Source organism: Molossus molossus, unplaced genomic scaffold, assembly GCF_014108415.1.
Source record: "Molossus molossus isolate mMolMol1 unplaced genomic scaffold, mMolMol1.p scaffold_m16_p_1, whole genome shotgun sequence".
Lineage (NCBI taxonomy): Eukaryota > Metazoa > Chordata > Mammalia > Chiroptera > Molossidae > Molossus > Molossus molossus.
Window position 1 is genome coordinate 157,031,995 of NW_023425344.1, and position 25,715 is coordinate 157,057,709.

At 40.4% G+C, this 25,715-nt stretch overlaps 1 protein-coding gene and 1 pseudogene across 1 annotated transcript in view; both read left to right on the top strand.

Moving 5' to 3' along the window:
* Positions 1-14,827: 14,827 nt before the first annotated feature.
* On the top strand, positions 14,828-14,989 carry LOC118620894 (annotated as a pseudogene).
* A 2,155-nt stretch (positions 14,990-17,144) lies between these two features.
* RNF212B (ring finger protein 212B) overlaps positions 17,145-25,715 on the top strand; it is a 34,180-nt gene continuing 25,609 nt past the window's right edge. Inside the window, exons 1-4 of the mRNA XM_036242184.1 lie at positions 17,145-17,243; positions 20,244-20,344; positions 24,749-24,801; positions 25,164-25,238. Of these exons, the coding sequence (XP_036098077.1) occupies positions 20,245-20,344; positions 24,749-24,801; positions 25,164-25,238 (228 nt within the window). The 5' untranslated portion in view covers positions 17,145-17,243; position 20,244. The remainder of the gene's footprint in view (positions 17,244-20,243; positions 20,345-24,748; positions 24,802-25,163; positions 25,239-25,715) is intronic.

Here is a 25,715-nt window from a genome sequence, read left to right on the forward strand (position 1 = left end):
CATCCAGGTGCACTAAAAAATTGCAGGTTTGATTCTTGCTCAGGGCACATACCTAGGTTGTGTGTTTGTGAGGCAACCAATCCATGTTCTCTCTCACATCGATGCTTCTCTCTTTCTCCTTTTTCTATTCTCTAAAATCAATGAAAAACATCTCCTTGGGTGAGGATTAAAAAAAGATAAAAATGGATAGTGATGGATTTATATATATTTATATATTATAAAATATATATAATCGCCCTGGCTGGTTTGGCTCAGTGGTTAGAGCATCAGCCTACGGTCCAGAGAGACCCTGGTTCGGTTCCCGCTAAGGGCATGTACCTCAGTTGCAGTTTGTCCCCAGCCCTGGTTGGGTTGTGAGGGTGGCAACTACTTGATGTGTCCCTTTCACGTCGATGTTTCTCTCTCTCTCTCTCTCTCCCTCCCACTCTATCTGAACAAAATATCAAAAAATGTCCTCGGGTGAGGATAAAAATATATATATATATTCATATATATATATATATAACCAATGAATACATTTGTATTTCAAAAAACTACTTTTAGAAATAATTTCATAGATACACTAAGATAAATGAATAAAGATGTTTATTACAATCTGGCTGGTGTGGCTCAGTGGTTGAACCGACATTCACCATGCACCAAGAGGTTGCCAGTTCGTTTCCCAGTCAGGACACATGCCCTGGTTGTGGGCCTGATCCTCAGTGCGGACATGCAGGAGGTGGCCAGTCGATGTTCTCTCTCATCGATGTTTCTATCTCTCTCTCCCTCTCCCTTCCTTTCTCTCTAAAACCAATAAAGGGGGGGAAAAGATGTTTATTACAGCATATTTTTGCAATAGTTAAAAATTGAAAACAGTATTTCCATCAATATGAGATTGATCAACAATTTAATAATGCATAATTAAATTAAGGTATAATTTAATTATAATAAAGTATCTTTTAAAAGAATCATGTGTAAAGATAAAAAAGAAATATTAACAAAAAACAAATTGTAGAGTTATGTATAATATCACATTTTTGTTTAAATGTGTATAGCATATATTTGTGCTGTTTATTGGTATATGGATGGAAAGCAATTCTGGAAAAATTTATATAATTGTTGTCAACCATGTTTATCTTTGGGGAATAAGATCAATAGTGATGAATATTTTCTAATATATAAACTTGTGTTTTAATTTTTTAAAGTAAATAACTAAATGCAACATGTAATCCTAGATAGAAAAAACATGTTTTCCTTCTCTCTGTAAAGGTCATTTGTGGGACAATTGGTAATATTTAGATAAGGTTTCTAGATTATAGTATCATATCAATGTTACTTTCTTGATTTTGATAATGGTACTATGTTTATGGAAGAGAATATTTATGGGAAATACATACTGAGCTATTTAGGAGTAATAGGCCATTATGTCCGAAACATTCTCAAATGGAACAAAAAATAATAATAATAGAAAATAACAAAGCAAATGCAGTAAGTTAACATTATGGTTATCAGGTTAAAAATAAACAGGAATTATTCTATCTTTGCACTTTTCTGTAAGTCTGAAATAATAAAATTAGATTTTTTTTTTGTTGTTGTTGTTGTTGTTTTTTTTATCCTCACCCGAGGACATTTTTCCATTTTTTGTTCAGGTAGAGTGGGAGGGAGAGAGAGGAACAGAGAGAGAGAGAGAGAAACATCGACGTGAAAGGAACACATCGAGTGGCTGCCACCCGCACAACCGACCAGGGCCGGGGACAAACTGCAACCGATGTACGCGCCCTTAGCGGGAACCGAACCCGGGTCTCTCAGGACCGCAGGTCGACACTCTAACCGCTGAACCAAACCGGCCAGGGCTAAAATTAGATGTTTTTTAAGGTATAGAACAGAATATAAAGTATGCTGCCATTTGTATGTGTTTAAAAGTGGAATAAAAGTATATATATGTGTGTGTGTATTTGTAAATATACAAATGATATGTGAAAAGACATACAAGAACTAGCACTGTAAGCGGCCTTGGGAAATGAGAATTTGGTGGCTGGGAACAGAAAAAAGGAAGACAAATTTTTCATTGTATGTCCTTTGATACTTCTTTTTTTCTTTTGTTAATGCTTACCTGAGGATATTTTGCTGTTGATTTTTAGATAGCGTGGAAGAGAAGGAGGAAGGAAGGAAGTGGGGGGGGGGCAAGAAACATCAATGTGAGAGAGACATCAATTGGTTGTCCCCCACACTTCCGCAGGAGTTGGACTGGGAACCAGGGATCAAATCCCTGGTACGTGCCCTTCACTGGGAATCAAACCTGTGACCTTTTGGTTCACCAGCTGATGCTCTAACTGTTGAGGCAAACCAGCCAGGGCTCCTTTAATACCTTTTAATTTTCACTAAGTAAATAATTTGCCTATCAAAAATAGATATAATTTAAAGTAATAAAACATTTTGTATAATGAAGAATTTCAGACATACTCAAAAGTAGAGATATATAATAAACTTATATCCCAGAATCATTACCCAGAGACTACAATTATCAAGATTTTGCCATATTGCTTTATCTACACCACTCCATTTTTTTTTCTTTGTTGAAGTATTTTAAAGAAAATTCCTGGCATCATTCCATCTCTACATATTTTATTTTATTTATTTTTTTTGTCCTCAGCCGAGGACATTTTCCTATTTTTTGTTCAGATAGAGTGGGAGGGAGAGAGAGAGAGAGAGAAACATCGACGTGAAAGGGACACATCGAGTGGTTGCCACCCACACAACCCAACCAGGACCGAGGACAAACTGCAACCGAGGTACGTGCCCTTAGCGGGAACCAAATCCGGGTCTCTCTGGACCGTAGGCCGATGCTCTAACCGCTGAGCCAAACCGACCAGGGCCATCTCTACATATTTTAGTAAGCATCTCTTTAAAATATGGACATTTTCTTATATAACTAGGTGATTATCATACCTAACAAAATTGACAATAATTCTTTGGTATCAACTAATATCCAGTACAGTGTCAAATTTCTTCAAGTGTCAAAAAAGGTCCACATACTGTATATAAGCACTGTACTCTAGCTGCTAAATTTATTTCTCATGCGGGTATAAGTTAACAATTCTGAAATTGCTTTACGTGTATACTGTGGTTGATCAAATAAGGAGATATATAATGAATATTGGGAGTCAGAATTCACACTGTCAGAAAGAGAAGGGTAGGAAGTAAGAAGGGAAGCCTAGTGGGCACCCTGTGATACTAGAATAGAGTTGGAGACATCAGTATGAACTCATTCAGCTTAATATACACAGATAAAGAGACAGAAACAATGATAGATACGTGTGTATACAAGAATTAGTATACATATATATATTGCCTAGTGCTTTCCACTGAGTGCGCCTAGAAACAAGGATGTCCCTGTAGCATTGAGCGCACCTTGTGCCCAGATTTTAGTTTTAAAATACCATTCTCCAATAAAAGCAACCAAGGATCCTTGCAGAAATGTCTGATTTTAAAGCTGGAGCAAAGAAAATATAAAATAAGTCTGGAGCATCTTGAAATAGCAGAAAGGAAGTGATTATACTTTCAAAGGGATGGAAGAGACAACTTGAAATAATTTCCCAATAGCCAAACAGAATAATTTGAACAACAAAATAGTGTAGTACTAGATTATAATCTGAAGTATAAAATAAATATAAATGCATCTATACTGATATAAATAAATGAAAAAATAAACTGAATGGTGGAGTAGAAACAAATCTTTGTGTGTGTGTGTGTGTGTGTGTGTGTGTGTGTGGTATGTGCCCCTAGCAGGAACCGAACCCGGGATTATCTGGTCCTTAGGCCTACGCTCAACCGCTGAGCCAAACTGGCCAGGGCTAGAAACAAATCTCTCTCTCTTTTTTTTAATCCTTACCCGAGGACATTTTTGCATTTATCTTCAAATAGAGCGGGAGAGAGAGAGGGGAGGAAGAGAGAGATAGAAACATCGACGTGAGAGAGACACATCAACTGGTTGCCACCCACATGATCCCAACCGGGACCGGGGATAAACTGCAACTGAGGTACGTGCCCTTAGCGGGAACCAAACCCAGGACTCTCTGGTCCACAGGCCGACGCTCTAACCACTGAGCAAAACCAGCCAGGGCTAGAAACAAATCTTAACAGAATTCCAAATAATGTATGTATATACTCTTCCTTATAGGAGGTGGTGCTTAAACACTTCTGTCCTACTTTGAGGGTAAATTGGATTTGTAGTTTTGTTTCCAAAGAATATAGAAAGGGAAAAATATTAACTTTAAAGTGGAGAAAGCTAGCAAACACTACCTTAACCAAGTGATCAAGATTAAAATCACCAGGTTGTCAGGTGGACATCATGAACCTTCTGATGTGATGTGATGAGAAGAGCAATTTACCTCTGGGGTATTTTATTTATTTATTTATTTATTTATTTATTTATTTATTTAATCCTCACCCGAGGACATTCTTCCATTTTTTGTTCAGTTAGAGTGGGAGGGAGAGAGAGGAACAGAGAGAGAGAGAGAAACATCGATGTGAAAGGGACACATCGAGTGGCTGCCACCCGCACAACCAACCAGGGCCGGGGACAAACTGCAACCGAGGTATGCGCCCCTAGCGGGAACCGAACCCGGGTCTCTCAGGACCGCAGGCCGACGCTCTAACCGCTGAGCCAAACCGGCCAGGGCTGGGGTATTCTTTTTTAAATTGTGTTATCACAGTGTTGTGCAACCATCATCTCTGGTTCCAACATTTTTTATCACCTCAAACAGAAAGTTGGTACCCATTAAACAATAACTTCCCATTCTCTCCTCCCAGTCCTTGCTGACTTCTAATCTATTTTCTGTTTCTATGCATCTGACTACTCTAGATACTTCACATAAGTGGAATCATACAATGTTTGTTGTTTTGTGTCTGGCTTATTTCACTTAGCATGTTTCCAAGGTTCATTTGTGACTTGTAGCCCTGGCCGGTTTGGCTCAGCGGTTAGAGAGTTAGCCCGCGGACCAGAGAGTCCTGGGTTCGGTTCCCGCTAAGGGCAGTTACCTCGGTTGCAGTTTGTCCCCAGCCCCTGTAGGGGTCATGTGGGTGGCACCCAGTCAATGTGTCTCTCTCACATTGATGTTTCTCTCTCTCCCTTCCTCCCTCTCTCCTTCCTGCTCTATCTGAAGATAAATGCAAAGAATGTCCTCTGGTGAGGATAAAAAAAAACAAAAAACAGTAAGCATCATTTGTGACTTGTGGCATGTATCAAAACTTCATTCCTTTTTAGGGCTGAATAATATTCCATTGTGTGTATCCATTGTTTATCCATTCATCTTTGATGCACACTTGGGTTGTTGCCACCTATTGGCTATTGTGAGTAGTGTTGCATCAATAGTGTGAACATTGGTGTACAAGTATCTGCTTGAGTTTTTGTTTTCAAAACTTTTGGATATAGACCTAGCAGTAGAATTGCTGGGTCCTTGATAGGGTAGGTCTATGTTTTCTATGTTTAACTTTCTGAGGAACGACCAAACTATTATCCAGCAAAGGCACCACTGTACATTCCCACCAGCAATATATGAGGGTTTCAATGTCCTTACATCTTCCCCAACACTTGTAGTTTTCCTTTTAAAAAATTATAGCTATCCTGCCCTGCCTGGTTTGGCTCAGCGGTTAGAGCGTCGGCCTGCCGTCCTGAGAGACCCAGGTTCGGTTCCCGCTAAGGGCACGTGCCTCGGTTGCAGTTTGTCCCCGGCCCTGGTTGGGTTGTGTGGGTGGCAACCACTCGACGTGTCTCTTTCATGTCGATGTTTCTCTCTCTCTCTCCCTCCCACACTCTATCTGAACAAAAAATAGAAAAAATGTCCTCGGGTGAGGATAAAAAAAAAAATTATAGCTATCCTAATAGATGTAAAGTGATATCTTATTGTGGTTTTGATTTGTGTTTCTCTAATGAGTAATGATATTGAGCATCTTTTTATCTTCTCTGTAGAATTATCTGTTCAAGTCTTTTGCCCATTTTTTTACTGAGTTGTCTTTTCATTGTTGAGTTGTAGGAGTTCTTTATATATTCTGTAAATTAAACCCTTATTGTATATATGATTTGCAAATATCTTCTCTCATTCTGTGAGTTGACTTTTTGCTTTCTTGATAGTGTCCTTTGATGCATAAAGTTTTTAATTGTCATAAAGTTCTGTTTATACATATATTCTGTTTTTTGGCCTATGCTTTGTCATTTTAGAAATCATTGCCAAATCCGTCATGAAGATTTACCCCTACAGGACTTCCGGTCAAGATGGCGGGTAGGTAAACGCGGTATCGCGTCCTCCCACAACCACATCAAAGTTACAACTAAACTACAGAATAACCATCATTCAAAACCGCCTGAAATCAAGCTGAATAAAAGTCCTACAACGGAATTAAAGAAGAACTCACATTGAGACTGGTAGGAGGGGCAGAGGCGGCCGGACTAGTCCCACACCCACATGTGGTGGATAAAAATCAGGAGGACACCTCAGCTGGGAAGTTCCTCCCTGAGGACTGAGGGGTTCCCGTCCCACACCAGGCGCCCCGCTCAGGGTTTCAGTGCCAGGAAGAGAAGTCCCCATAATTTCTGGCTAGAGAAACCAGAGGGAATTGAGGCTCAGGGAGGTTGAGGTGGCTGGAGCCCCAGGCAGCTCCTTAAAGGGCCTGTGCACGGACTTATCGGACTCACTCCCTCTAAGCTTGGAGGGGAGGTAGCTGAAGGGGTACCAGAAACACACAGGGAAGAACTGAGCTGTTGGGCATTGGAGCAAGGGTTGGAGAGGGGGCTTTCTCCGGGACAAATGTGCTGTCAGAGGCCTTTGTTCCTTTGAGCCCTGTCCTGGGGCGGCAGACAGCTGCCTTATCTGGAACTCCAGCAACCTGGCTCAAGCTGGTTGCCCTGCCCAGGTAATTCCCTGAGGCCCTGCCCCACCCAACTTTCAGGCCCACCCAAGCTGTTGCCAGTTGCTTAATCATAGGATTGGCCTGTCTTGGATCCTGCTTCAGGTTTTCCTAAATTCTTTCAAACAAGCAGCATCTGGTCTCAGCTAGCCCCATATCTCTCTTTAAGTAATACATAGAAACAAACACAGGGAGGCAGCCATAATGAGGAGACAAAGAAACAGGTCCCAAATGAAAGAACAGAAAAAATCTCCAGGAAAAGAACTAAGCGAAATGGAGATAAGCCACCTAACAGATGCTGAGTTCAAAATACTGCTTATAAGGATGCTCAATGAACTTAGTGAGGGCCTCAAGAGCATAAGAAAGGACCAGTCAGAAATGAAGGATGCACAGTCAGAAATGAAGGAGGTACTAACTGAAATAAAGAATAATTTACAGAGATTCAATAGTAGAGTAGGTAAGGCCAAAAAGCAAACCATCAATTTGCAATATAAGGAAGTGAAAAACACCCAATCAGAACAGCAAAATGAAAAAAGAATCCAAAAAAATGAGGATAGTGTAAGGAGCCTCTGGGACAATTTCGAGCGTGCCAAAATTTGCATCTTAGGGGTGCTAGACTGACAAACCTCAAAGGGAAGGGGGTCGGGTGGTGGGAAGAAATAAACCAAAAACCTTATATGTAACCAACGAACACAGACAACAGTGTGGGAAAAGGCAGGAGGGTGGTGAGAGTGGGGAGGAGGAGGTCAATGGGGGAAAAATGAGAAACATCTGTAATACATTCAATAATAAAAATTTAAAAAAAAATTTTTTATTTAAAAATAAAAAGAAAGATTTGCCCCTACATTTTTTTTCTCCTAAGCGTTTCATAGTTTTTGCTCTTACCTTTAGGTCCTTGCTCCATTTTTAGCTAATTTTTGTAGATAAGTAAGGATCCAACTTTTTTTTTTCATGTGGATATCCAGTTTTCCCAGCACTGTACACACACACACACACATACACACAATCTTTTAATTTTTAGAGAGAGAGAGGAGAGGAGAGGAAGAGAGAGATAGAAACATTGATGAGCGAGAACATTGATTGGCTGCATCCTGCATGCCCCCCACTGGGATCTAGCCCACAACCTGGGCACGTGTTCTGACCAGGAATCGAACTGGTGACCTCTTGGTGCATGGGTCGATGCTCAACCACTGAGCCACACCGGCTGGGTGGCTCTTATTTATTAAGAGAGTATTCTTTCGCCCTGGCCGGTTTGGCTCAGCGGTTAGAGCGTTGGCCTGCGGTCCAGAGAGACCCGGGTTCGGTTCCCGCTAAGGGCACGTACCTCGGTTGCAATTTGTCCCCGGCCCTGGTTGGTCGTGTGGGTGGCAGCCACTCGATGTTTCTCTCTCTCTCTCTCTGTTCCTCTCTCTCCCTCCCACTCTACCTGAACAAAAAATGGAAAAATGTCCTCGGGTAAGGATAAAAAAAAAAAAAAAAAGAGAGTATTCTTTCCCACATTAAATGGTCTTGGCATGATTTTTGAAAATCAGTTGACTATAGATGTGAGGGTTTATTTTTGGATTATCAATTCTATTCCATTGGTCTGTTTGTCTACCAGCATACTTTTTTTTTTATCCTCACCTGAGGACATTTTTTTTTCCAATTTTTGTACAGATAGAGTGGGAGGGAGAGAGAGAGAGAGAGAAACATCGAGGTGAAAGGGACACATCGAGTGGCTGCCACCCGCACGACCAACCAGGGCCGGGGACAAACTGCAACCAAAGTACGTGCCCTTAGCGGGAACCGAACCCGGGTCTCTTCGGACCGCAGGCCGACGCTCTAACCACTGAGCCAAACCGGCCAGGGCTTGCTTTTTTTTTTTTTTTTTTTTTTTTTTTTTACTATGGTAGCTTTGTAGTATGTTTTGAAAAGAGAAAGGTGAGTTCTCTAACTTTATTCTTTTTCAAGGTTGTTTTGGCTATTCTGGATCCTTTGAAATTCCATATGAATTTTTAGAATGGATTTTTCAGTTTCTGCAACAACATCATTGGGATTTTTTTTTTCTATCCTCACCCGAGGACATTTTTCCATTTTTTGTTCAGGTAGAGTGGGAGGGAGAGAGAGCAACAGAGAGAGAGAGAGAAACATTGATGTGCAAGGAACACATCGAGTGGCTGTCACCCGCACAACCGACCAGGGCCAGGGACAAACTGCAACCGAGGTATGGGCCCTTAGCGGGAACCGAACCCAGGTCTCTCAGGACCGCAGGCAGACGCTCTAACCGCTGAACCAAACCGGCCAGGGCCATTGACATTTTGATAGGGATTGTGTTGAATCTGTAAATCACTTTGGGTTGTATTGTCAACAATATTAACTAGTTTTTCATGTACAAGTGTTGGTCCTCCTTTGTTAAATTTATTCCTAAGCATTTTATTCTTTCTGATGCTATTATACATAGAATTGTTTTCTTATGGATAACTGATTTTTTGACAAAGGTGATTTAGTTGAGAAAATACAATATTTTCAATGAATGCTGCTGGAATGATTGAATATCCATATGCATAAAACAAAAACAAAACCACAAAGATATACATGAAAGGACTTTAATCTATACTTCACACCATATAGAAAAATTAACTTGAAGTGAATTATATTCCTAAATGTAAATCCAAAACTATAACTCCAGCTTTCTAGAATTTCTAGAAAAAAATATGGGAAAAAAATTTTTGTGACCTTAGATTAGGCAAAGATTTCTTGTATAAGACATCAAAAATGCTCCATAAAAGAACAAATTGATAATTTGAACTTCATCAAAAGTAAAACCTGCTCTTCAAAACCACTATTAAGAGACTAAAAAAGACAAGCTACAGACTGAACATACATATCCTTGATAAAGGAGTCTCACAGGAAGATTTTTTTTCTCACTGCTAGGTGAGAAGTATTCACCCATGTCTTCTTCCAGTACTTGTATGCTTCATTTTTATATTTAGATTTCTAACCCATTTGAAGAGTATCCTGAATAATGTGAGATACAGACCCAATTTTACATTTTTCCAAGTGACTATTCAATTGTCCCAACTCTATTTGTTAAAAAATTCAACTCCCCCCTCCAGTGAATTCCCCACCTTTATAAGAAAGTAGAGATTCCAAATGTATGTGATTCTATTTCTGGACTTTCTATTTTATTTTATTGGCCTGTATGTTTATCCATGCACCAATGCCACACTTTTTAAATTATAGTAGAGGCGTTATAATACACTGTAATATTGAGGGGTGGCTAGTTTTCTACTCCACATGACTCTAGAAATTACCAGGGTTTTCCTGGATTTTCATGTTTGTTTGGGTGGTTATTTTCTATATGAACTTTATAATCTATTTGTTTATTCCAGAAAGGCAACATGGTCATGTTTTTTATTAGGATCATGTTAAATTTATAAATTAACAGGGAGAATTTACCTCATTAAGATGTTGACTCTTCCTAGCCAAAAACAAGAATTGCCTTTCCACTTGTTTGTTAACTTTTGTCTCTTTTAGTAATATTTTAAACTTTTCTTCATAAACATTTGCAAATTTCTGCATTCAAAGCATTTCATTGTCTTTGTTGCTATTTTAAATAGAGTTTTTTTCTCCCATTATATTTCGCAACTGGTCATTATTTGAATATGGAAAGGTTACTGTATTTCTCTTTGTTAATTTTATAACTTGTTATTGTTACTTTACTAAATTATAATATTTATAGCAGTTTTCCTATTGATTCTCTTGAATTTTTCAGATATACAATGATATAATCTACTAAAAAAGATGTTTTTATCTTATTCTTTTAAATTAATGTTCAGATACAATGTTAAATGTTGTGGCATTCTTGTCTCATTCTGACTAGCAAAAATACCTCTGGTGTTTCCTCATTTAAAAAATGTTGGCTTTTTTTTTTTTCTATCCTCATCTGAGGACACTTTTTAAATTTTTTGTTCAGATAGAGTGGGAGGGAGACAGAGGAAGAGAGAGAGAGAGAAACATCAACGTGAAAGGGACTCATCAAGTGGCTGCCACCTGCAGGACCTAACCAGGGCCTGGGAAAAACAGCAACCGAGATACGTGCCCTTAGTGGGAACCGAACCCAGGTCTCTCTGGACCCCAGGCCAACGCTCTAACCGCTGAGCCAAACCAGCCAGGGCAGCTTTTTTTTTTAATATGTTTTTTAAATTGATATTTATTTATTTATTTTGTCCTCACCTGAGGACCTTTTTGCATTTATCTTCAGATGGAGCGGGAGGGAGAGAGGGAGGAAGAGAGAGAGAGAAACATCGACACGAGAGAGACACATAGACTGGCTGCCACGCACATGACCCCAAACGGAGCTGGGAACAACCAAGGTACATGCCCTTAGCGGAACCGAACCGTGAGGCTCCAACTGCTGAGCCAAACCAGCTAGGGCTTAAATTGATTTTTTAGAGAGGAAGGGCAAAGGAGAGAGAGAGAAGAAACATCAATGTAAGAGAGAAACATCACTCGGTTGCCTCTCATATGAACCCTGACTGGGAATTGAACCGAAAACCTGGGTAGGTGCTCTGACTGGAAATCAAACCCACAATCCTTCAGTGCGTGGGATGATGCTCCAAACAATATAACCACACAGGCCATGGTGGTATTTTGTTGTTGTTTTTTAAAACTATATTTTCATTGATTTTTTTAGAGAGAGAGAATGGGGGAGAGAGAAACATCAATGTGAGAGAGAAACATCAATCTGCTACCCCCCAACAGGTCCCCCACTGGAGATCCAGCCCGAAACCCAGGCATGTGCCCTGACTGGGAATGGAATCGGGACCTCACAGTCCTTGGGATGATGCTCAATCCTCTGAGCCACACCATCCAGGCTTTTTTTTTTTTTTTTTTAATATGTTTTTAGTGATTTTAGAGAGAGAGGAAAGGAGAGGGAGAGAAACATCAATCCCCAGCCTGCCCCCACACCGACCCCCACATATGCCTGATCAGGAATCCAACCAGCGACCTCTAGGTGCATGGGACTGATGCTCAACCAACTGAGCCACATCAACCAAGGCAAAAAATGTTGGCTTTCTTTCTTTCTTTCTTTTTTATATTTATTTTTTTTTAAATTTTATTTTTGTTACAGATGTTTCTCTTTTTTACTCCATTAACACCCTCCTTCCTATCCCCCCCACCCCTTCCCCCGCTTTGTTGTCCATGTCCATTGGTTATGCATACATGCATATAAGTTCTGTGGTTTATCTCTTCCCCCCCGCCACCCCCTCTTCTGAGGGTTGTCAGTCTGTACCCTACTTCCATGTTTCTGGGTCTACCCTATCCCTCAGACTGTTATGTTCATTATATTCCATAAATAAGTGAGATCATATGATACATGTCCTTCTCTGTTTGGCTTGGTTCACTTAGGATAATACTTTCTAGGTCCCTCCATGTCGTCTCAAAGGATAAGAGATCTTTCTTTCTTACAGTTGCATAGTACTCCATTGTGTATATGTACCACTACTTTTTGATCCATTCGTCTACTGATAGACATTTGGGCTGTTTCCAGATCTTAGCTATTGTAAATAGTGCTGCTGTGAACATGGGGGTACATATATTCTTTCTGATTAGTATTTCAGGCTTCTTAGGGTATATTCCTAGAAGTGGGATCACTGGGTCAAATGGAAAAAATGTTGGCTTTCACACACACACACACACACGCACACACACACACCTTTTAATCATGTTAAGGAAATATCCATTGATTCTTACTTTATTGAAATTTTAAATCAGAAATGAATATGAGCACTGGCTGGTGTGGCTCAGTGGTTGAGCATTCTCCCATGCACCAAATGATTGCCAGTTCAATTCCAGATCAGGGCATATACCCAGGTTGTGGGTTCAATCACAAAAGGCAGCCAATTGATGTTTCTCTCTCTCTCCCTCTCTTTTCCTGTCTCTCTAAAATCAATAAAAAAATATTTTTTTTTTTAAAAAGAAAAAAAATGAATGTCAATTATGACAAATGCTTTTTGGAAATTGTGGAGATAATCATAACAATTTTTTAAAGAAACATTACTGTAATAAATTATATTAATGCATTTTCTAATCTTGAACCATTCTTTTACTCCTGTATTGAACATCATTTGGTTATAATGTGTACATTTATTTATTTATTTATTTATTTATTTATTTATTTATTTATTTTTATTAATCCTCATCCGAGAATATTTTTTCCACTGATTTTTTAGAAAGAGTGGAAGGGCCCTGGCCAGTTTGGCTCAGCGGTTAGAGCGTCGGCCTGTGGTCCGGAGAGACCCGGGTTCGGTTCCCGCTAAGGGCACGTACTTCGGTTGCAGTTTGTCCCCGGCCCTGGTTGGTCGTGCGGGTGGCAGCCACTCGATGTGTCCCTTCACGTCGATGTTTCTCTCTCTCTCTCCCTTCCTCTCTCTCCCTCCCACTCTATCTGTACAAAAAATGGAAAAATATCCTCGGGTGAGGATTAAAAAAAAAAGAAAGAAAGAGTGGAAGGAAGAGAGAGAGAGAAAGAGAGAGAGAGAGAGAGAGAGACATTGATGTGAGAGAGACACATCGACACATCAATTGGTTGCCTCCTGCACGACCATGACTGGGGCGAGAGATCCATTCTGCCCTTGACCAGGAATCTAATTGGAGACCATTCGGTCCAAGGGCCGAGACTCTTACCACTGAGCAAAACCAGCCAGGGCTGAACTAATCACTTTCTTTCTTTCTTTTTTTTTTTAATCCTCACCTGAGGACATTCTTCCATCTTTTGTACAGATAGAGTGGGAGAGAGAGAGGGGAAGAGAGAGAGAGAGAGAAACATCGAGGTGAAAGGGACACATTGAGTGGCCGCCGCCCGCACGACCAACCAGGGCCGGGGACAAACTGCAACCGAAGTACGTGCCCTTAGCGGGAACTGAACCCGGGTCTCTCCGGACCGCAGGTCGACGCTCTAACCGCTGAGCCAAATTGGCCAGGGCTAATCACTTTCTTAATGGAACACCATTTTTACTTGAAAGAACGACTACAAAACAAATTATAGTTATTCAGATTTGGGTATTTGGTAGATATTTTCTCATAAATAAGCAAAAATAAGCCTGTCACATCAAAGAAAACAAGAAACACTATTTGTTTTCAATGATAAAATTCAAGCTTTCAGATGAAAATTAAAATTTTGGTTAAAAAAAAGGTTTTTTAATGCATTCACCTACATATTCTCCATCCCATGCCTCAGGATTCTATTATTCCCCAAACAGGGCTCCAACCTTGGCATAACAAACCTGGTAGTACTGAGAATTCACCCTTGTCTGGAGCTCTTCTTCTTTTATAATTAAGTGCTGGTTCTGGTCCTCAGCTTTTTCTACCTTCCCAATGGCAGGAGATGAGTCCCTTTATGTTGTGAGAAGGACAAAAATAAAATAAATTTTCAAAAGAAAAAGAAAATGAGAAATTTGGAAAACGTGTACCTGTGCGCCTGACAGCTTCTCAGTACTCAAAGACTTTTCTGATGAGATAGGTGGTGATATTAACAAGAGTGATTTTTAAATAATGTATAATGAAATGTGTCAATGTGCATAACTCAGTGAACTAATATTTTCCAAATGACCAGTTTGGTCTAAATATAACTAAGATGTTACATGTTCATTGATCAGAATCCCACATTGCAACTACCTTTTAACAAAGCTCCCACTTCTTGGAATTTTGGAATTTTGGTACAGTATCAAAGAAAAATGTTCACGCCCTGGCCAGTGTAGTTCAGCTGGTTGGAGCATTGTCCCATGCACGGAAGGGTTGGGGGTTCAATTCCCGGTCAGGGTACATATCCAGGTTTTGGGTTTGATCTCTCTGGTCAGGGCACATACAGAAGCAACCTATCAATGTTTCTCTCTCACAATAATGTTTCATTCTTTCTCTCTCTCCCTCTCCCTTTCTCTCTCTCTAAAAATCAATGAAAATTGGTTCTCGGCCTTTTGGCTAAGATCAAGTGTAGTATCTGTTCTTATCAGTTTAATATCTGATACGTCCTCTATCCGAGGACAATATATTAAATGGATTTTTGGAGCAGGGAGATGGAATAGGAGCTTGCTCCATCCAAAAAAAAAAAAAAAAAATCAATGAAAAACATGTCCTTGGGTGAGGATTAAAAAAAGTTCACAATTATCTGAATAGGCTATTAAAACACTAACTCCTTTCTAACTACATATTTTGGTGAGTCCTGATCTTCACCTACTTCAACCAAAATAGCATACTGCAACAGAGTCAATGCAGAAGGAGATGTGTGAACCCAGATGATCTCTATTAAGTCAGTAAGAAATTATAAAACTATAAAACAATGACACTCTTCTCACTACATTTATTTTATTTTGGAAAATTAATTATTTTTATAGGTTATATTAATATTTAATGGGTTTATTATTGTTTTCAGATTAATTAATAAATACTTTAAATTTTCAGTTTTAATTGCTAATATGGTAAATATTGATAGATACAATTCATATAAACAAAAGCTCTTTGGGGGGGTGTTCTTCAATAATTTTTATTTTATTTATTTATTTAATCTGAGGACATTTTTTTTCCATTTTTTTGTTCAGATAGAGTGGGAGGGAGAGAGAGACGGAAACATCAATGTCAAAGGGACACATTGAGTGGCTGCCACCCACCCACATGACCAACCATGGCCAGAGACAAACTGCAACCGAGGTTCGTGCCCTCAGTGGGAACCGAACCCAGGTCTCTCTGGACTGCAGGCTGATGCTCCAACTGCTGAGCCAAACTGGCCAGGGCTCTTCAATAATTTTTAAAATGGAGTTCTGAGACCAAAAAGTTTGAGAACCACTACTTAGTGAATTCCTCAGGAAATGTTCATGTTCACATTTTATAAGTGGCTTTTATACCTGAAAACAGTATAAGGGAATATAAAATTCCTGGATCATGTTTTCTTTTTTAAAATTTTAAAATGCTGTTTTATTATTTTTACCATAAAATGCTGCTGTAGAGAAGTCTGATGACAATCTAATTTTCTTTTCATTATAATTTTCTTTCATTTTACCTGAATGCTCAAAGAGGCTTTTTTGGTTTTGACTATCCTGGGTCAGTTTTTCTCGTATACACAATATGCCCTTTCAATATGTAGACTTACGTCTTATTTTATTTCAGGAAAATTTTCTCAAAAAAAAATATTTTTTTGCAATGTTTATTAATTTATTTGTGTTACAGATGTTTCTCCTCCCCCCACACATCTCCCGATCCCATCTCCCCCTCAAGTTTTTGTGTTAAATATTTGTTCTGATACATCACTCTGGTTTTCCTTGGGGGAATAAATATGTATGTATGTGTGTTTGTAAAAATATCTTGGTTGTTTTGTATATATATCACTTTCTCTTAAAACCTTTTCTTAAAAAAAAAAATTCTTTCAGCCCTTAATTGTGCTTTTCCCTCCTTTTTCATTTCTTTTTCTTGTCTTTTTTTTTTAGAGAGCGTAAGGGAGAGAGAGAAACATGCATGTGAGACTTAAACTGATCAGATGCCTCCTGCACGCCCCCCACTAGGGATGGAGCCAGCAACCCAGGCATATGCCCTGAGGGAGAATCCAACCTGGACCTCTCAGTTCATGGGACCAGGTTCAATCCACTGAGCTACACCGGCTGGACCCTCCTTTTTTATTTCTGAAAAATGTTTATATTTTTTCCCTGAGATTGCTTAGTTCTTGTTTGATACCTGGCTGTTCTCCATCCATATCAATTTTTAGCTTTTCTAATTCTGATTTATACTGTTCTTTCAGAACATCTATTATTTTCTTTATTTCATTTTAAAATATCAGATTGAACCTGCCGTGCCCAAAGCGTTTACTTTGAAAAAATTAGCAGAAAAAAGGCACAGAAAAAAACACCACCACATAATAAAAATAAAAATATTAGGTTGAAGTTTTCATCTGCTTTGTGACCACAGTTTTCTAGTGTGTTAACGTCTGGTGGAACACTATCAGGTTTATTGTATTTTCACCATCTTGTTTCCACAGAAACATGCATGGGATTAGGTCATATTCCTTATTTGTTCCCAGTGTTGAACAGTAGATCAGTAGATTTCCAAGGACAATTAAGAGCATCCTGCCTCCTGCCAGCCACCGGGAGCCCCGCCCTTGCTCCGTGCCCACGGCCCCGCCCACTCATTTAGCACTCGGCCCGGGCCCCGCCCACGCCAGGCGCACGTCGCAGCGGGCGGCGCCCAGCTCTCCCTGCTGCGAAGCTCGCTATAAATTTTCCCGCCATTTGCAGCACTAGATGAGAAGTGGATGATTTCGGCGAGATCCGCAGTCGTCTGGGATCACGGCGGCCACTTGGATAGGGAAGATAGCTGTAAAAGAACCACTGGTAAGTTGAAGACTTTGCCAAATCCCTATCACCCCGAGAAACCAGGCAAGTCCTGCCTTCACAAACCCTGTTAACTGGCCAACTCATGGTATAGGGGTTCATTCGGCCAACTCATTTGACTGAAATTATTGATGCTGCCTCTAAAGTGTAACAAACCAGGGCATATATATAGTGGAGCCTTTTCAGTGGTTCTGTAGACTCACTTCCTGGTAGAAGTTAGTGTATAGTGAGCAACAAATTGAAACCTGAAGCTCAATGCTTTGACCATGTAATACCATTGCATTAATTCAGTAAGTTTTTTATTTTTTTGTTGTTGTTGATATTTTGTTCAGATAGAGTGGGAGGGAGAGAGAGAGAGAGAGAAACACCGACGCGAAAGGGACACCGAGGGGTCGCCACCCACACGACCCAATCAGGGCCGGGGACAAACTGCAACCGAGGTACGCACCCCCAGCGGGAACCGAACCCGGGGTCTCTCCAGACCGCAGGTCAACGCTCTAACCGCTGAGCCAAACCGGCCAGGGCGATTCAGAAAGTTTTTATCGTGAATCTTACCTTATGTGAAAAAAAATTGAAAGAGTGGTGCAAACTAGCCATCATTCTTTTAGCAAACCTCTCCATAAACTACTTTAAAACTTATTTTTTAGAAACAAGATCGGTGGTGGGGGAGGGGGTAACCTTTAAAAAATGCTTTTCCTAATTTAATTTCAAAGAAATCAAACTAATAGATATTATATTCTTTAAAAAAAAATTTAAAGCATCATCTTTAATCCTCATGACAGCCCTATGGGCTCAGACCCCCTTCATAGATGAGGAACCTAAGGCTCAGACAGGCTCCACAATTCCGTCCAAGTCACAATGGCAGGACCTAAGATTCAAGCCTAGATTTGCTAAAAAGCTCAGCCTTTGCACCATTTTTACACGGGTATGTAATTAGCAGATCTTCTAGACCATACTAGATTTGAAGACTATTGATAATAAAATTCAGAGCTGATGGCCAAGTCGGTCAGCATCTTGGCTCCTTGCCTTCCTTCACTTATGTTGAGGCTAGAGGCCAACAGCTTCATCTTGGACGCTCGGCTTCCGTTTTTGCCCTCCGAAATTTCAGGCTTTAGGAGACGGAAACACGGGGAAGTTGTTTTGGCGCTGCCATTTAGGCCTTTCCTTGGTTTCTTCCATGCCCCTGAAGGCACACTGATCCACTACTGTGGAATTATCCACAGGCAGCGTGGCAGGCCCAGGTCTTTCTCGGAGCCTGGGCAGGCTCGGCCCTGCAGGGCAGGAGAGCGCACCGCCGCTGCGGCGCTGGGGGCTGCGGCTGTGGAGGCGGCAGCCCCGGCAGGGCCGGCTGGGGCTGGGAGGCCCCGTGGGCCACGTGGGCTGGTATTATAGTCTCAAATAGCATATTCACGAAATTAAGTATATAAGTTTATTAAATATATAAAGTAATAACAGCTCAGTATGTGTTAGCACAGTTCTGTATTTTTTTTTCAGTTCTGTATTTTTGACCTGTCAATTTCTTTCTTTTTAAAAAATCTTCACCCAAGGATTTATTTTATTTTATTTTTTTGAGAGAGGGAGAGGAAGCGGGAGGGAGGAGGAGAGAAAGAGGACGGGGAAACACTGATGCTACTTACATTGGGTCGGGGATGGAACTTGGCAACCCAGGTAGGTTCCCTTGACAGGGAATCGAACCCCTCCACCCTTGGAGCGCATGCGGAAGCTCTCCAGGGCAACTATTTATTTATTTATTTATTTTTAAATTTTTTTTATCCTTACCGGAGGACATTTTTCAATATTTTGTTCAGCTAGAGTAGGAGGGAGAGAGAGAGAAACATAAACGTGAAAGGGACACATGGAGTGGTTGCCACCCACACGACCCAACCAGGGCTGGGGACAAATTGTAACGAGGTAGTACATGCCCTTAGCGGGAACCGAACCAGGGTCTCTCCACACCGCAGGCCGATGCTCTAACCGCTGAGCCAAACCAGCCAGGGCAACAGTCAATTTCTTAGTTTAAAAATCTTACAAAGTCACATTTACATAGTTATGTGTTTAATAAATTATGTGCAATTGGCTGAGACATGAGTAAGACTTAATTAATGTGATAGCAAGAACTTGACACAGGGAATGAGAAGACTTGGGTTCTAATCACAGAGCTGCCACTAAATAAAGTGGAACTTTGGACAAGTCATTGAATTTTAGTGAATATTGGGTACATCTTTTGAAAAATGATGGTATTGGACAAAATGTTAAATGATTTTCAAGACCCCTTCCAGATCTATGATTCTGAGTTTCTGTAGAGAAGAAGGGAAAGAGCACAAGCTGAGAAAACATTATCATTCACAAACCATGTTTCCCTTAGTTGAAATGTGTCCCAAGTGGCCACTATGTGATTACACACACACACACACACACACACACACACACACACACACTGGTTGCTTCCTGCACGACCCCTACCAGGGCTGGGGATGAACCCTTGATCAGAATTGAACCCACAACTCATTGGTCCGTGGGCCAAAGTTCTAACCACTGAGCCAAACCAGCCAGGGCTGATCTGTGTTTAGTCTGCTCCTGGTTCCATCACACAGTGTCATAGAAAACTATTAGGAAAGAAATGGATATTTTGTTTTTTATTTTTTTGTAATTAAAAATTTAATTATGAATTAATCCAGAAAACGTGAAAAACAAAAAAGTATAAAGGTAACACACACAAACACCCATAATCACAACTTTCAGAAAGAATCTCATCGTTGTCCTATTATTTTTCTAAATCTACATATTTCTTTTTAAAAAACGGTTTAATAGTCTGCAGTCTACTTTTTTCACTTCAGAGCTATATGCAACTTACTTACAACCAATTGGAATACCCACAATAATATGCCCACATATCAGTAAGAATAGGACATAAAGCAAACATTGTTATGTAGATTTTGGAACAGCTATAATTCTATTCTGCCCCAGGTTATCCTTACTCTTTCTCTTTATCTGCTGCAGAATGGATTGGTTTCATTGCAACCAGTGTTTCCGAAAAGATGGAGCCCATTTCTTTGTCACCAGCTGTGGCCATATTTTCTGTAAGAAGTGTGTGACTCTGGGTGAGTGACTTAACTAATTTCAGATTTCTGCAAAAATGTTTTTAACCTGGAAATGATTAGCTATTTCTCTGTGAGACTTGGGATAAAAATCACTTAGTAGGCCAAAGGTGGTATGGATACAGTAAGAAAGTGTTGATTGTGGAAATTGGAGGAATCTATTAATAAAGAATGATTTAGCGAATGGAATACCAATTACTTGAGCGCCAAAAGATACTGTCAGTGTTTTGAAGCCTGTGGCAGTGAGAAAGCCACAAGATTATCAAAATGATTAGAGGGAGGATAAAAAACAACAATAATAAGTAAGAATGAGAGAAAGTTTGGTTGATAACAAGAGCCATTTCTAATTGGAAGTAGTCTAGCCTATAAAATCAACTTGATTAGAAATTACTATGATGGTGGTAGTGGTAGTGGTCATACCTTTACATTTTAAATAGTATTTTCACATGTACCAATTTTATGTATTCTCACCACAATCCCATGAGATTGTCAACATAAGTAATTGTAAGAATGAGGCGGAACAAGTCAGTGGAGAGTCTCCACAAGTGCAGGTTTATTGGGAATCACCCTGCTGGACTACCTCTAACGAGAGAGTAGCAGCCGGCTTGTACAGACTAGGGATTTTTAAACTCAGGGCTGGGGATTCAGCTGAGGAAATGTGGTTATCTTTGATTGGTCAGGCCCCGGGGGTCTCCCCAGTTCTTGATTGGTTAGGGGCTGGGGTCTCCTGAAACTGGTTTTTCTTGTTGAGTGACCTTTTGCAGTTTTGGGTGGGTTAGGGTGGTTCCATCATTCCATTCCTCCTGACTGGAATGATGGGTCTTAGTTTCCTGGAATGAGAGGTTTAGGGAAAGGTTAAATGATAAGAGTGAGATAAGAGTGATGGGTTTTGGTTTCTTGGAATGAGAGGTTTAGGGCAAGAATATGGAAGTTAAGAGCTAACAGTAGTAACATTCAAATTTATAGAGAATTTTTGTGAGTTTATCTGAGCCAAACAGTTGACGTTGGCCGAGAAGCAAAATCTCTTCAGATTGAGATAATGCTCAGAGAGTGGCAGTTTTGCACCTTATTTTATATTTATTTGTTTTACTTATTTTTTTATCCTCACCCGAGGATATTTTTCCATTTTTTATTCAGATAGAGTGGGAAGGAGAGAGGAAGAGAGAGAGAGAGAGAGAGAGAGAGAGAAATATCGACGTGAAAGGGACACATCTGAGTGGCTGCCTCCTGCACGACCCAACCAGGGCCGGGGACAAACTGCAACCCAGGTACATGCCCTTAGCAGGAACCAAACCCAGCCTCTCTGCACTGCTGAGCCAAACCGGCCAGGGCTTGCACCTTATTTTATACATTACAATAAAAAAAGAAGATGTAAGTGGGTTACAAGAAATCCATTGGTGATAGATTAGGGAAGTGGGAGAAAGCAAATATGGGGGGTTGGGAGGGGGACCGGCCTTTGGGATTGGATGAAAAGTAAAATGATGCATACATCTTTCCAGTATGTGGGTACGAGATATAGTTAACAGTCAACAATTAACATGATAACAATGAGGATTTATGGTCTCCACCCAGGTGTATTGGTTATGCCCTGAGGGGTCTGGGAGAAGGGGAATTGCCCTGACATTCCAAAGGAATGTTGTGGTAGATGCAAAAGATAATAGACAGGCTCAGTTACTGTGAAGATTGACTTTTGTCAGGGAATATTCTCGTCTAGGACATGACTACCTGCCATAAACTGCTTTTACTTAAAAAGTTTTAATTTCAGACCATCCTTTGTGGTTACTTTAGGCCTGTAGGTTTGCAAGGCCACCAATGTCTCCCCTGAGTTTGTCAGGTTAGCATGTGGCACCTTTTCGTTCACAAGGTAATTATTAATAGACCCACTTTACAAATGAGGATTTGACCAAATTCTTGCAATAAATGATTTGACCAAATTCTTGCAGCTATTGAGTCTTAGAAATGAGACTTGAATTTACAGTGTGTATGTGGTTGTTTTTGTTTGTTTTGATGCTAAAATACTTACAAATGTATGGAAGTAGCCCCAAAGAGGGACTTAGGATAGGGTACTTGAATCAGGAAAGATTTTATTAATTTTTATCCTCACCCGAGGACACTTCTCCATTTTTTGTTAAGATAGAGCTGGAGGGAGAGAGAGAGAGAAACATCCGACATGAAAGGTACACATCGAGTGGCTGCCACCCGCACGACCCAACCAGGGTCGGGGACAAACCACAACCGAGGTTCATGCCCTTAGCAGGAACCGAACCTGGGTCTCTCTGGACTGCAGGCCAACGCTCTAACCGCAGAGCCAAACCGGCCAGGGCAAGATTTTATTTATTTACTAAATTTTTTTTTTCTTTATTGATTTTAGAGAGAGGAAGGGAGAGGGAGAGAGAGATAGAAACATCGATGAGAGAGAGCATGGATTGGCCGCCTCCTGCATGCTCCCCTCTGGGGATTTGGCCCACAACCTGGGCATGTGCTGTGACTGGGAATAGAACTGGTGACCTCTTGGTGCATGGGTCAACGCTCAACCACTGAGCCACACCAGCCGGGCTCAGGAAAAATTTTATAGAAGAGGTATTGTTTTAGTAGAGTTTTAAATAATAAACTGGAGTTTGCCAAGTGGATAGGCGGGGAAGATTATTCTAGTTCAAGAGAATATGTATAAAGACATACCACATCATAAAAGCATAGTGCAGGGGACTACACATGGTTGAGATTTGTAGAGCATAAAAATAAGGTAAGATTGGTGATAGGTGAGGCTAGACAGAGAGGCAGTGGCCAGATAATGGAAGGCTCTATAGTCTGAGCTAAAGAACCTGAAGTTTATCCTGCAGGTGATGGAGAGCTGTGGAAGTTTGTTTTGTGTTTTTCTTTTCTTCTTTCTTTTTTTTTAATCCTCACCCTCACCTGAGGACACTTTTCCATTTTTTTGCTCAGATAGAGTGGGAGGGAGAGAGAGAGAGAAACATCAATGTGAAAGGGACACATCAAGTGGTTGCCATCCGTACGACCCAACCAGGGCCGGGGACAAACTGCAACCAAGGCACATGCCCCTAGCGGGAACTGAACCCGGGTCTCTCTGAACCTCAGACTGACGCTCTAACTGCTGAGCCAAACTGGCCAGGGTGTGTTTTGTGTTTTTCTTAAATAGAAGAATGATTTGTACTTGCTGCTTCACTTTAGCAATAATATGGAGAGAAGACAGGGAAAAAGGAAAAACCTTTAACCCCAAGGAAAGAAAAGTCAGGTTACATAGCCTCTGGAGAAGCTTTTTCTGTATATCAGCGATTTTCAACTGGTGTGCCTCGGCACACTGACATGCTGCAAGAATTTTAAAAACCTGCAATACCTGACTGTTTAGTCAGGGGCACTGACCTCTTTTCACTTAGACTGTAAAATAAAAAAAATGACAACAGCCAACACAACAATAGCCACCCGGTGTGAATGAATCAAAATTATACCAATTTTTTGTCCAATCTGCAAAAAAATATATTTTTTGGTGTGCTGCACAATTTTAGTAATTAGTTTATGTGTGCCCTGAGATGAAAAAGGTTGAAAATTGCTGCTCTATATGAATCTCATGACCCTTTTAAATTATCTGCTAATGTAATAAAGCTGTTGACTATGGTAATAGCAGCTTATTTGGAGTGGTTTGTCTCAGTGAAGCATATGCCATTGTGATGTTTTCTCCTGACATGGCATTTATCTTAACCAATAACCGGCACTACCACTAAAATTTCAACTTATAAGGAAAGATTAGGAATTTTAATGTTCTCTCCTTTCAGAATGGGTTAATTAGAGAATAAGAGTAGGAGAGCTTCAAAACAAGATCAAGGAATGTTAGCGAAGTGAGAACAGGGCAGGAATAACTGAGGTGTTTCTTACAGTATCGGATGTGCGCCTACTGTTAGGTAGGTGGGATAATAAAGAGTAACTAAAAGCTGAGATCATTGGTACTCTTGCCTTCTTCCCAGTACTCTTGTAAATGTACTTCAGAACTCCTGCTAGGGCGCTAGAACTGTCCCTCACCCACAGAAGAAAATTGGGAATTTGTAAAGAGGGAGATGGGTAGAGGTATAGCGTGAATGTCTTGCTTGTCATCCAAATGCAAGTTTGGAGCCCTGGCCGGTTTGGCTCAGAGGTTAGATTGTCGACCTGTGGACTGGAGAGTCCCAGGTTTGGTTCCTGCTAGGGGCACATACCAAAAAAAAAAATAAAAAAAAATGCAAGTTTGGAAATACCGATAGAGAGAACAGAGCTCAAGTTGATGTCCTTTTATAGCAAATAGTATTCTAAATTTTTTCTTCTCTTAATAGCCTACTTGACTGTTACCATGTACTTTAGGAAAATCTTACCTCATGTCCATAAAAACCAAACATTTATTTCTTCTTTCCTTCCTAGAAAAATGTTCTGTCTGTGGAGCTGCCTGCAAACATCTGGTTCTTTCTGATAATGTAAGTTTTTCTTCCCCTCCCACAGACCGTTTTATCCCACTCCTGGCCTGTAAGAAGTATACAAATTGTGTAGTTGAGTGACTAAGCAGTGATATTTAGAAAGAAAGAAAGAAAAACAAAACTCACCGGTAGCAATTGTAAAAACAATAGGGTAAAAACAGATAGACTTATTTGTGGCTGCACGGGGTAAGGATCATTAGGATGTAATAGTCTGCATCTAGCAGTGGTGATCGCCCTCTTGTTTAGCACAATGAAATAATACTAGGTGCTTCAGAAGGGGTGGTACAACCTTTCCATATTTGCCAGTATTCTATTTCAATCCATTGTGGATATGCTCAGTGTTTGTGTTACTCTCTTCGTAGCTGAAACCTAATGTGAAGATGTACTTTAAAAGCCCTGTGGAGACAGCTTTGACACATTTTAGTCACATCTCTCAGGTATGAGAAACAAAAGTGAAAAAATGGATTCTCCAGGCAAGTTCTAATTGCATCTTTTTTTAAATCAAAGGTTCTCTTTAAAAAAATGTTTTTTAATCTTTATTGACTTTAGAGAGAGAGATAGAAACATTGATGAGAGAGAACATTGATTGGCTGCCTCCTGCACACCCCACTGGGGATTTGGCTCACAACCGGGGCATGTGCCCTGACTGGGAATCAAACTGGTGACCTCTTGGTGTGTGGGTCGACACTCAACCACTGAGCCACAGCGGCCTAGCTCAAAGGTTCTCTTTAGACTGCATTTGTGCACAATGGACAGAAATTGGATGCTCTGTTTGCTTTCTTCACTGATGATATAAATCTTAACAGTTAACTTTTCATTGACCCAGAATCTGTGAAAGGCTGTTAAAGCCACTATGTAACTGACATCTTGCCTTGTACTTCCTAGTTCTATTGAGTAACTTTTAAGAGTCAAGA